At 43.2% G+C, this 12,595-nt stretch overlaps 1 protein-coding gene across 1 annotated transcript in view; it reads left to right on the top strand.

Moving 5' to 3' along the window:
• COL4A2 (collagen type IV alpha 2 chain) overlaps nt 1-12,595 on the top strand; it is a 281,040-nt gene that overhangs the window by 199,792 nt on the left and 68,653 nt on the right. Inside the window, exons 23-25 of the mRNA XM_082244771.1 lie at nt 40-203; nt 1,804-1,876; nt 11,022-11,128. Of these exons, the coding sequence (XP_082100897.1) occupies nt 40-203; nt 1,804-1,876; nt 11,022-11,128 (344 nt within the window). The remainder of the gene's footprint in view (nt 1-39; nt 204-1,803; nt 1,877-11,021; nt 11,129-12,595) is intronic.

Genomic DNA, 12,595 nt, shown 5'->3' with positions numbered 1-12,595 from the left:
CTGTGTGCTCTTTCTTTTTACATTTAACATATATTCCAGGTGAAGAGGGAGAATGCAAATGTTCGGCTGGTGATGAAGCTACAAAGGGACCTGCTGGGGATCCAGGCCCTGTAGGCTTTGCTGGCCTTACTGGTGAAATTGGTCCTAAAGGTGAAAAAGGAGACAGAGGAGGTCCTGGTCTTCCAGGTGCTCCTGGTATTAAGGTGAGACATTTTATTTAATGTTATATAATCTAAAACTTCCAAATCAAGCTTAAATACAGTAGTTAGTTGAATCATAGGGTTGAGTAAAGAAATAACAGTCAAAAGCAGTCTTTCAAAGATATATGTGTATTTTCAAAAAGATGTCAACAGAATTGTCCCATCGAGGCATTTGCCAAAAATAATTACGAATTCGGTACATATAAAATGATCTTTGTTAATCAACCCAGCTGTATAATTTGTTGTTTGTACTGTATGTATTGTATCAACTATTATATCATAGTACTGCTTGCAAAGTTAAACAAATATATGCTCAATCTTAAAGTATGGCTGTCAATCAACCTTATTATGACCTGGCTCCCACTAGAAGCATATGATATTAGGGTCCTTGATATCAGAAAACAAATCCTATTATCATTATAAGATTCAAGCTTATATAGTCAGTATGAGTAGTCCCTCACATATAGGCCACATCTCCAGCCTCTGTCAAGTTGAGTCACCAGCAAAGTGTGCATATAGTAGGTACAAAAACCTTATGTCTGGTTTTTATGGCTGTCTTTGTGCTCATTTGGAAAGTTTACCCTCACTTCCTGTCTAGGTAATCACAAAGGAGGTGAGGGAATAACTCCCCAGTGGTGCTTGCATTACATTTTTCACCTTCACTTTCTAGGTATACCAGGGCTGCTGTTAGAAATCACGGGGCCCCGTACAGACTACCTGGCAGGGCCCCCCCGAGAAATTATGAAAGATATATTTAGCTAAAATTACAACAAAATCACTATTATCAGACACAAAATCAACATAATTCCTGCTAAATCTAAAAAAAAAGCTATGTTAATGAATGAAAATGAAGATGAGATGAAAAAAATATACAGGCTGGGCAGATGGAGCTCCGGGAAAAGAGAGACCGAGGGAAAGAAGCAAAGTTACAAATAAACTCAGGAGCAGAGCTAACATCAGAGCGAGTGCTGGGAGGGGGGCCCACACAGGGAGGGGGATTAGTGATAGACGACTGTCTCTTTCTCAGCAGATAAAAGCTGATAGCAGGGAGGGAGAGGGACAGATCAGATTCAGGTGCTGGAGAAAGATTTCTGTATTTGTTGTCCATCACTAATCCCCCCTCCCTGTGTGGGCCCCCTGTGTGCTCGGGCCCCCTACAAGAGGGCTGGTGGTCCCCCCCTATCAGCGGCCCTGAGGTATACTTTAGTGTCCCCTACTCACACTGTTGACATACTCGTTTTTGAAATCCATGTATCAAGTTAGTAGAAGTTAGTGGGATGCAAGATTCTTGAAGTCTTTTAACTATATTTTTTATTACTTATATGATATATTTTTATTTGTTTTTCTTAACCATATGTTTTGAGCCTCTTAGTTTTATTTTTGGATTTATTTCTAAAAATAAAAAGGTATATGGTCTAAAAAAAAAAAACAGCCCACTATACCACACATTGCAAAACCTTGACAGTGAAGCAGTACTATGTTGGTGGCAAAGAAGGAAATACAGTATATCCATCAACATGCCATGTCAGATAATGAAAAGTGGATCATTTTAATATATCTTTATGAAACCATTTTGTAAGTAACTAATATTTTCTACTCAAAGGGGCTTCCAGGCTTTAATGGTTTTCCTGGTCCTGTGGGAGAGAAAGGAGACACAATAAACGCTACCGAAAAAGGTAATTCGTCCAATCAAATTTCTCTCTACCTTATTAAAGGAAATCAATGATCACAGCATATACAGTACTTTTATTTTGTAACATCAGCATTGTAATAGCAATACAAACAAAAGTTATATTTGACAATTCAATTTAAACCGCTCATTAATCCTTAATCTCCTCTTTCGTACTGTGATTGCTGCCTCTCTGCTAGCCATCTTTTTTTTTAAATTCCTGGACTCCCTGCATGCTTTCCAGTTCTTCTCTGCTCATTCCTTTGGTTTACTTTTGATCCCTAATAAATACATTCCTAATAGTATATATGGTACTTTGCTGCCTGAAAGCTGAATTTTCTGTTCTGACCTCCTGAAACTCTCATCAACTCTGAAGTTCATAAGAAAGGCTCTGTGAATTCTTTGACACAGCAGTGCCTATTTACAAGGCATAGTGAATACATGTCACAGAATTCAAGAAAATAAATGTGTGGGGATCTTTACAAAGTTTAAAAACTTTGGGATCATTCATAATAATAGGATTAGGCTACAAATAATTGAAATACGACATGGAAATTGATATATGATTTTGTATTTGATCATAGATACACTTTAACCCGATAACCACATACTCCTCTGGTCATATGATCCACAGACACTCAGTTTACAATGATAAATGAAACTCTATCATAAATTAATTCTGCTAGGACATGCATATAGGAAGCCAGGGAGAAAAGTGGGAAATGCATTCTAGAGTACTCTTGGTTAAACCCTACATAGTCATACATTACTAATACAGTTGTATTATTGATGTCACAGGGTCGTTTAAAAAATATTACACATTTTTCATTGCTATGACTGTGGTGCACAGTTAGAGCTGCTAAAATATCAAGGCTACCACTGATTTGCTAAATTATCCTTTACTAGAAATCTAAAGGCGGTATGATATACTGACTATCCTGTAAGAGGTTTAAGAGGAAGTAAACTTCTATTAATTGTTTGTACCCATAGGTAAGCCTATAATAAGGCTTACCTATAGGCAGGGGCCTGCAAGTGCAAGGTGTCTGCACAGGGTTAGTGGCTGCGCACTCACAGGCAGCATCCACTTTCACTTCCCCCCCTCTGCCCGCTGGTTGGTAGGACCACCGGCATCCTAACCAATCAGATGCACTGGCACTGCTCACTGCTTTTGTGTTGCCCTGCCCCCCAGGCTCTGACCTTCAGACAGAGGAGGAGAACAGAAGGAACTTCCTCCTCTAACCTGCCCGTGCCTGCTGGTCTCATTGTACAGAGCATGCCCCGGGCAGCCCGGGTCTTCTTTGTCATGACGTGAGTTGACTCGTGTAGTCTGTGTAATTATTCATAAGCTCCAGAAATCTGATCATAACAGAGATCTATGGGGTACCCCATTGGACAGTTCTCTAAAGGAGGATCTGTGGGAACCCTACTCTAAAGGGGATCTATGGGGACCCTTCTCTAAAGGGGGATCTATGGGGACCCTGGCATGCTCTAAAGGGGATCTATGGGGGACCCTGCTCTAAAGAGGGTCTATGGGGAACCTGGCCTGCTCTACAGGGAATCTGTGAGGACCCTTCTCTAAAGGGAGATCTATAGGCACCCTGGCCTCCTGCTCTAAAGAGGGACCTATGGGGGACCCTGCTGTAAAGGGGGATCTATGGGGACCCTGGCATGCTCTAAAGGGGGATCTATGGATGACCCTGTTCTAAAGGGGTTCTATGGAGTCCCTGCTTTAAAGGGGGATCTATGGAGTCCCTGCTTTAAAGGGGGATCTCTAGGGTCCCTGCTCTAAATAGGGATCTATGGGAACCCTGGCCTGCTCTAAAGGGGGATCTATGGCAATCCTGGCCTGCTCTAAAGGGGGATCCATGGGAAACCCTGCTCTAAAGGAGATCTATGGGGACCCTGCACTAAAAAGGTATCTTTGGGGACCCTGCTCTAAAGGGGGGTCTATGGGGACCATTGCCAGCTCTAAAGGGGGATCTACGTGGGACCCTGCTCTAAAAGGGGGAAGCTATGGGGACCCTGCTCTAAAGGAGGATCTAAAATAATTTAAACAATTTATAACAGTATACCACAAGCAGTCTTTATATAAATGTTATTTTAAATATATTTGTACTTGTAGAACTAGGCCAGAGAGTAGACAGAGTGTTTTTGAGGGTTTTAATTTGAAATGTACCTTGGTGTCCTTCACTAAGGTCTGTACATTGGAAAATGTCCACCACAGCCTTGGTCCATGCCAATCCCTGCCTATAGGTATTGCAAGTATCTCCTAAACATGCACTGTTTAAGAGATATTTACTGTATATGCAGTCGATGACGTCATCGGCTTATGCGCTCTGATGGAACAGCCACCCGTGCCGGTATCTTCAGAGCCCTGTGCCGTGACCGGCGGCTCCTGCGTGCATGCGTAGGAGTGACGTCACACGGCTCCAGGCAGTCACACAGCCAGAGCCCACGGACCCTGAAGGAAGACGGATGAAGATGGAAGCGGCCTCCAGCGGCAGTGGCGTAGCGTGGGGGGTGCAGGGGGGGCCGGCCGCACCGGGCGCAATATTTAGGGGGGCGCAATCCCACGCCCGTGTGTCACTCCTGCCTGTTCTCTTAATTTTTTTACAGTGTCCCCAGACAGCCATGTTCCGCTGCGCCCTGTTATTGGGCGAATAGGGTCACGTGCAGCAGGGGGGGGGGGGGGGGCGGGGCTGGCTTGTCTGTGATCAGGTGTCAGATGCGCACGGGAGTCCCGCCTCGGCACCTCCAGCATCTTCTCCTTCTCCTCTCCTCGCCTCCGGGTGGCACATCATGTGGCGCGCATGGGAGTCCCGCCTCCGGACTGTGAACTTCCACCACACAATCTTCTCCTCCTCCTCTGCTGGATCTCAGGTACGTCCTTTTACAGTCTAGCAGTGTGTCAGAGGCAGCCGCAGCAGCCAGAAAGATAGACAGAGTGAGTTAGGGTCAGAGTTAAGGTGAGTTAGGACAGAGCAGTTAGGGTCACGCTGTGTAGTGATCAGTATAGGAATACTGTAGGTAGGACAGTGTAGTGTAGTTGTCAGTGTACTGGACAATGTAGTGGATAGTGTAGTATAGTGTATTGGGTAGTGTAGTGGGTAGTATAATGTAGTGGTCAGTGTAGTGTAGTGTAGTGGACAGGGTAGTGTAGTGGGTAGTGTAGTGCAGTGGGTAGTGTAGTGTAGTGGGTAGTGTAGTGTAGAGGACAGTATAGTGTAGTGGGTAGTGTAGTGGGTAGTGTAGTGGACAGGGTAGTGTAGTGTAGTGGGTAGTGTAGTGGACAGTATAGCGTAGTGGGTAGTGTAGTGGGTAGTGTAGTGTAGTGTAGTGCAGTGAGTAGTGTAGTGTAGTGGGTAGTGTAGTGTAGTGCAGTGGACAGTGTAGTGCAGTGGGTAGTGTAGTGTAGTGGGTAGTGTAGTGTAGAGGACAGTATAGTGTAGTGGGTAGGGTAGTGTAGTGTAGTGGGTAGTGTAGTGGGTAGTGTAGTGTAGTGGACAGTATAGTGTAGTGGGTAGTGTAGTGGGTAGTGTAGTGTAGAGGACAGTATAGTGTAGTGGGTAGTGTAGTGGACAGGGTAGTGTAGTGTAGTGGGTAGTGTAGTGTAGTGGACAGTATAGCGTAGTGGGTAGTGTAGTGTAGTGGGTAGTGTAGTGTAGTGTAGTGCAGTGGGTAGTGTAGTGTAGTGCAGTGGACAGTGTAGTGCAGTGGGTAGTGTAGTGTAGTGGGTAGTGTAGTGTAGAGGACAGTATAGTGTAGTGGGTAGGGTAGTGTAGTGTAGTGGGTAGTGTAGTGGGTAGTGTAGTGTAGTGGACAGTATAGTGTAGTGGGTAGTGTAGTGTAGTGGGTAGTGTAGTGTAGAGGACAGTATAGTGTAGTGGGTAGTGTAGTGGACAGGGTAGTGTAGTGTAGTGGGTAGTGTAGTGTAGTGGACAGTGTAGCGTAGTGGGTAGTGTAGTGTAGTGTAGTGGGTAGTGTAGTGGGTAGTGTAGTGTAGTGTAGTGCAGTGGGTAGTGTAGTGTAGTGGGTAGTGTAGTGTAGTGTAGTGGACAGTGTAGTGCAGTGGGTAGTGTAGTGTAGTGGGTAGTGTAGTGTAGAGGACAGTATAGTGTAGTGGGTAGGGTAGTGTAGTGGGTAGTGTAGTGTAGTGGGTAGTGTAGTGTAGTGGGTAGTGTAGTGTAGTGGGTAGTGTAGTGTAGTGTAGTGGGTAGTGTAGTGTAGAGGACAGTATAGTGTAGTGGGTAGTGTAGTGGACAGGGTAGTGTAGTGGGTAGTGTAGTGTAGTGGACAGTATAGTGTAGTGGGTAGTGTAGTGTAGTGGACAGGGTAGTGTAGTGTAGTGGGTAGTGTAGTGTAGTGGACAGTGTAGTGTAGTGGGTAGTGTAGTGTAGTGGACAGTATAGTGCAGTGGGTAGTGTAGTGGACAGTGTAGTGTAGTAGACAGTGTAGTGAAGTGTAGTGGGTAGTGTAGTGTAGTGGACAGTGTAGTGTAGTGTAGTGGACAGGGTAGTGTAGTGTAGTGGGTAGTGTAGTGTAGTGGACAGTGTAGTGTAGTGTAGTGGGTAGTGTAGTGGACAGTATAGTGCAGTGGGTAGTGTAGTGGACAGTGTAGTGTAGTGGACAGTGTAGTGTAGTGTAGTGGGTAGTGTAGAGAAGTGGACAGTATAGTGTAGTGGGTAGTGTAGTGTAGTGGACAGTATAGTGCAGTGGGTAGTGTAGTGGACAGTGTAGTGTAGTGGACAGTATAGTGTAGTGGACAGTATAGTGTAGTGGGTAGTGTAGTGGACAGTGTAGTGTAGAGGGGAAAGGGGAGTGTAGTGGTCAGTTTAGTGTAGTGGACAGTATAGTGTAGTGATCAGTGTAGTGTAGTGGACAGTATAGTGTAGTGGACAGTGTTATGTAGTGGTCAGTGTAGTGTAGTGGTCAGTGTAGTGTAGTGGGCAGTGTAGTGTAGTGGACAGTGTAGTGGTCAGTGTAGTGACCACTACACTACACTACACTGACCACTACACTACACTGACCACTACACTGACCATTGCACTACACTGACCATTGCACTACACTGACCATTGCACTACACTGAGCATTACACTACACTGACCATTACACTACACTGACCACTGCACTACACTGACCACTGCACTACACTGACCACTACACTACACTGACCAGCCTGGACAGTGTAGTGTAGTGGACAGGTAGGTCAGTTTAGTGGTCAGTTTAGGTATCAGGTAGGTTCCTGTTGTGGTCAGTTTAGGAATCAGGTAGGTCAGTGCAGTGGTCAGTGTAGTGGACAGTGTAGAGGTCAGTCCAGTTGCCAGTATAGGAATCCGGTAGGTTAGTGAAGTGGACAGGTAGGTCAGTGTAGGAATCAGGTAGGTTAGTGTAGTGGTCAGTGTAGGAATCAGGCTGGTCAGTACTATTGTAGGAAGAGACTCAGGGAGTACTAAAAGTCTGCAGGTTAGGGGGCGCAAATTGCTTGCCTTGCCCCGGGCGCTGACAACCCACGCTACGCCACTGTCCAGCGGTGACAATGAGGGCTTCGTTTGCAGGTAAGTTTCACATGCGATGCATACTAGCACAGTATGCCTTTACTTTGCAGGTCAGAAAAAAAAAGGCAGCAGTTTACTTCCTCTTTATTGCTGGTAAATCATCATGTCTATTACCTTTACAATCTTTCCCATACTTCTCTGTTATTGGAAACCTGGCAGTGGTGAAGGTGTTGCATCCATTATACAGAAGGACAAGCCTTATTAACCAATATGCCTACTACTACTACTGTTATTGAAAACATGAAACTGGTACCATCAGCATCTCAAAACTGGTTACTTTTTGAAAACACTGAAACACTCTGAGAAGCCTGTCAGGATAATGTCTAAAGCAGTGATGGTGAACCTTGGCACCCCAGATGTTTTGAAACTACATTTCCCATGAGGCTCAACTACACTGCAGAGTGCATGAGCCTCATGGGAAATGTAGTTTCAAAACGTCTGGGGTTCCAAGGTTCACTATTACTGGCCTAAAGGGGTTCTTATTTGTTGGAATACATTGTTCATGTATTTTTGTACAACAACTACAGATAGTATTCTTCAACCACTAGACGGCAGTATTTATAGGTTTGTAGCTGCTCTATTGTAAACTCTATGGGGTTGATTTACTAAAAGTGCAAAATCTGGTGCAGCTGTGCATTTTAACGAATCAGCTTCTAACTTCAGCTTGTTCACTTAAGCTTTGGCCAAAAGAAAAACTTGAAGCTGAATGGTTCTGTACAGGGCTGCACCAGATTTTGCACTCTCTAGTTTTAGTAAATCAACCCCTATGTCTTTTCTTTGTTTAATAAAGTTTATGTTTCCTGTCTGCAGTTAAGCAGCAGATAAATACATGTGGACTGTGCACTATCTCTTCTGTAGGGCTATAAACTGACATCCTAACATTATTTAAAGTATGAAAGAAACTCCTGTGCATCTGACCACCATGTTTATAATTCCTATGGATCAGCAGTTTCAGATCAGTGCTTGGGGTCAATCTGCATTTTACTGAGAGATACTTTGCCGCATCGTGTTATGTCAATGTCCACAGAGCAGCAAATGTGTTCATCCATCTCTCCAGCTGGTGGACAGTTAAACAAACACCAATGAATTAAAGCCCAATTGTAACCAACCTTCAATAGAATAGAGGCTTGTAGAATTGGTCTACAAGCTTCAGTTGTCCAGTATCCTTCATTACAGTTCTGTTTTTACTCCCAGTACCATCCACAACTCTACTCTTCAGCAAGGTTTGTTGGTGGGTGCGTTGTAGTGCTGACATGTCGCACCACTGTATGGATACAACTGCTATGACATAGAGAGCAGCAATACTTCCACCCAGTCTGTTCTACAGATATGCGCCTGTTGCTAGAAGAAGCAAGAGCACTGTAGGGAATGATACTGGCCAGATGAAGCTTGTCATACAATGTTACCAATAAGTGTTGTCAGTGTCACCCGAGAACAGGAAGTGTCTATAGATTTATCTTTTGGTATGATTTGCTTTTAAAATAAGACCTAAAGATTAAGAGGAATAAACTTTTTGACATTGCAGGTACATGTGCAATAACATATAGCATACAAGCCTTCAATGTAGATACACTTTTATTGTAGTTCATTCAGCCCCAGGCCCAACCTGACAATCTTATACTCACCTGTCCTTTATCCAATAAGATATTACTGGCAATGGGCTAGCCTGGTAAGTTTGTCCAGAGTACGAGCTTGCACTCCAGAATCTAAAATTCTAAAGAGTTTTTTTTTTTACATGCTAGTCTCATATTATAGGGGAAGTCCTAAAACTAAAATCTCTAAATCTACCTGCAGGCACAATCTAAAGCCTAGTACACATTTAGAGATTTTAGTTTTAGGCTGGACTTCCCCTTTAATATGAAGAGATTACTCCATTTATGAAAATTCTCATACGATAGAATATAACTTTAGTAGTGATGCAATGTGTTGTATTGTATTATAATGTATTCTTTCATTTCCAAGCATGCATATTCTTGCTCTTCCGATTTTTTTTGGATGAAAACTGTACTAATTAAATGAAAATCAGACGTTGTGTTCACGTATGATAAAAGTTTTCTAGCCTGCACCTTCAGTTTTTGTCATCCAAACAGTCGGAATCAGCTGTCAAAAGCACTATACTAACAATCAGATAGTCAGCCAATTGTTTGTCATATGGACATTTTCCTACGATTTTCTTATTGTGTGTATGGGCTTATAAGCTCACACTAGAAATAAACATAAGTGCAGAACACACATATAAGCCTAGCCAAAATTATTTTGACAATCTGGTATACAGCCTTGTCAGCTGTATTTTATTACATATGGGACATGTGAGTATTGTACTGGCTGTTAGAAAATGAAGGTAATCGTACATGTGTAACTGCAGGTGCAGGTGCAGTTAAACGGTAAAAGTCTTTGCCATTGTATAATCATCATCATCATTTTCTTGTTCTTTTTTTTATTACCGGATGTACTTCTTAAAGTAGCAAAAAAATTCAGAAATGTTGTAGTTCCTTGGGTACCTTTAAGGGCAATTTCATATCAGCCACTGCTTTACAAGGTGAAGTCTGGTGGAATCATTGCAGTGCAGATTCATATGGAGAGAAACGGGAAGCTGAAGGATTGCAGTCTCTAGAGACAAAAAACAAGAATGTATGAGCTGAAGTGGGACCAGAATATGATCACAATATGTGTAGTGGTTTGCATCTCTGTCTCCTTCTCTTAGGCTGGGCTCACACAAGAATGTATGATGTTTGTTGCATTGTGCTATGGGTTTTTATTATTTAAGCACTTTAAATATATAGTACTTTTTCTGAATTGAATGCACTGAAGTATACAGGTTCTATTGTGTGTGCAGGTCCTATTGAAAATAAAAATATTCTATCTTGTCTGTGCATTTTCTTGCATTTGACAATGAAGCAAAATGCATGGCAATGCATGCAGAGGGAGCAAGCCCCCAGAGCTCAAGTCAGTGCAGAGAATTATGTCATGTTGAAAGAATTAAGCCTCGTACACACGCAACGATTGTTGACCGACCGATCGGCCGTCTTTTGTCCAGTGTTGTTGTGTTGGTTGAAATGTGCTCTAGACTGCACACAAATTTTTTCGGCCAACAACAACCAACTTCACAAGTGATGTCATGTGCTGGTTTACTTTCAGTGTGTTTTTTCTTCTCTGAGCATGCCCAGTCTTGCTCATCTGATGTTTGTCTGCCGAAATCTGTACTGACTGGCGAACAATCGGCCGTTCTGTTGACGGCCAACAAAAATTTTATAGCATGCACACCAGATTTTGTTCGGCCGAAAAGTCGCAGTCGGTTGTCGGAATCATCATACTAACAAGCCGACAATCGGCCTGATCGGACGTTGGCCGAAATTTCACTGCCAACAATCGATGCGTGTGTACAAGGCATTAAGTGGTTTCTTATAAGTCCACTAATAACCCATTGCTTTACACTACCAATCAACATTGGGTAAACTAACAAGTTAATTGTGTATTCAGCTTATCTCAACCCCTACAAAAGGAATGTATCATCTTTTTTTTTAATTTAAAAAGATGCATGACCCCATTACATACTACACTTCAAATTGTAACTATTGACTATTGTATCTGAAGGTGCAAAAGGTGAGCGAGGAAACCCTGGTATCTCAGGTGCTGCAGGATTTGAAGGATTTCCAGGAAAGGATGGATTATATGGTCTTCCTGGCTCTGCGGGTCCTCCTGTAAGTAGATTTATCTGATCAAAAATGAAAAACAGTAATATGTGCTTTTATGTGGACCTGCACTGGCAACCAACTAGCAAAGAGAAACAGGGCTTTATTCACAAAGCTAACACATCAGAATTAGGATGATTGTTTAAAAAAAAATGACAGGCAGGGCATGCCAGTGTTAGTTTCGGTCTGCCTGCTGAAATTTTCCAAGCAGTAAATCCCAGTGCAGATTTGTTTAGTATTTGATCACCTGAGCCCATTTAGGCATAGTCAAAATTCTTAAACCCTGATGAAGGAAGAACGTGTTTGGACCCTGAAGCGTATTCTGCTATGAATCAGTGTAATCATTAAATTAGCTTGGACTCCTGGACAATTGGTTGGCACTTCTTGTCACTTGGTTGGATTGTATGTGCAAGAAGACTGTGACAAAGGCTGTGAACCATAAGCCAATCACAGCCTGCCTTATGCAGCTACAGCCAGTAGGAGCATGGAAAGCAGAAGACATACACAGATGGAAAAGTAATTCCCTGATGTGTATGTGTACTCATAGCCCGGAGCACAGAAGGTACATGCTTCTTGAGTGCAGCATAAACAGAGTCTCTCCAACAAAAGGCAAAAAATGTAGTCCATATCTTTTTATTAGGATCCCCATGTAGCACCCTCACTGTTGCTTGAGTAGGTACATTTAGTTTGTCTACCCTGTAGGCAGAGGAGCATGCATTTTTTTGTTTAGGAGCAGTGCTTTAAAGGCTGTGGCTCTGTTATCACCCCCTTTCTTCTTTAACTCTTTAGATAATTCCAGAACATAATGTGTGGATGGACAGAGGCTGCAGCCTGAGTATTTATGGAGTTTTCACCAATTCCTGGGTAGGCAGGACCCAGAAGGTGGGGAGATAACCCATAAATATGCAGAAGCCTGGCAGTCTGAGAGCAGAGTCCAGGGCCTAGCCATCTGGAAGTAACTCCTGTGCTGGGGAGCTCTGTCCCCCTGTCTCAGTACATGGTAGGCTTAGCTGTGAACCACAAGCAAAGCCAATACAGCCTGTTCAGCAGAGAGACCAAGACAGCGGCCACCCTGAGTACTAGCCAGCCATGTACACAAAGAAAAGAGAGGACTGTGTAGTGAAATACCCCACATGTATGGGACTAAGGGTAAGCTTAAATGCAGAGCAAGTCAGCCAGGAGCACCCCGTCCCATCTCTATCTTGAGCCTAGAGCAGCCAGGTGCTGTGCAATGCAGCCATGTGCTGTCTGTTTGTTTTTGGAAATATGTTGCTATGTTATTCCTGCATTATCACTCCAACCTAGTTCCACTGTTTAGATTAGAGTAACCAGGGCGGTTAGCAGGTCCTCATTTGCTGATCACAGTTAACAGTTCTTCAAGTTCTAGGTATCCCATGTACCCCAGTCCTTATCCAAGTTCATCATTCTGAAAATAAACTCCAAAAAAACAAAACCACTAGACTGTTTCTTGAGCCA

Source organism: Pelophylax lessonae (genome assembly GCF_965119305.1).
Source record: "Pelophylax lessonae genome assembly, chromosome: 2".
In the NCBI taxonomy this organism is placed as follows: Eukaryota; Metazoa; Chordata; class Amphibia; order Anura; family Ranidae; genus Pelophylax; species Pelophylax lessonae.
Note: the sequence above shows the minus strand (reverse complement) of the source record. Positions and strands in the feature narration are given on the sequence as shown.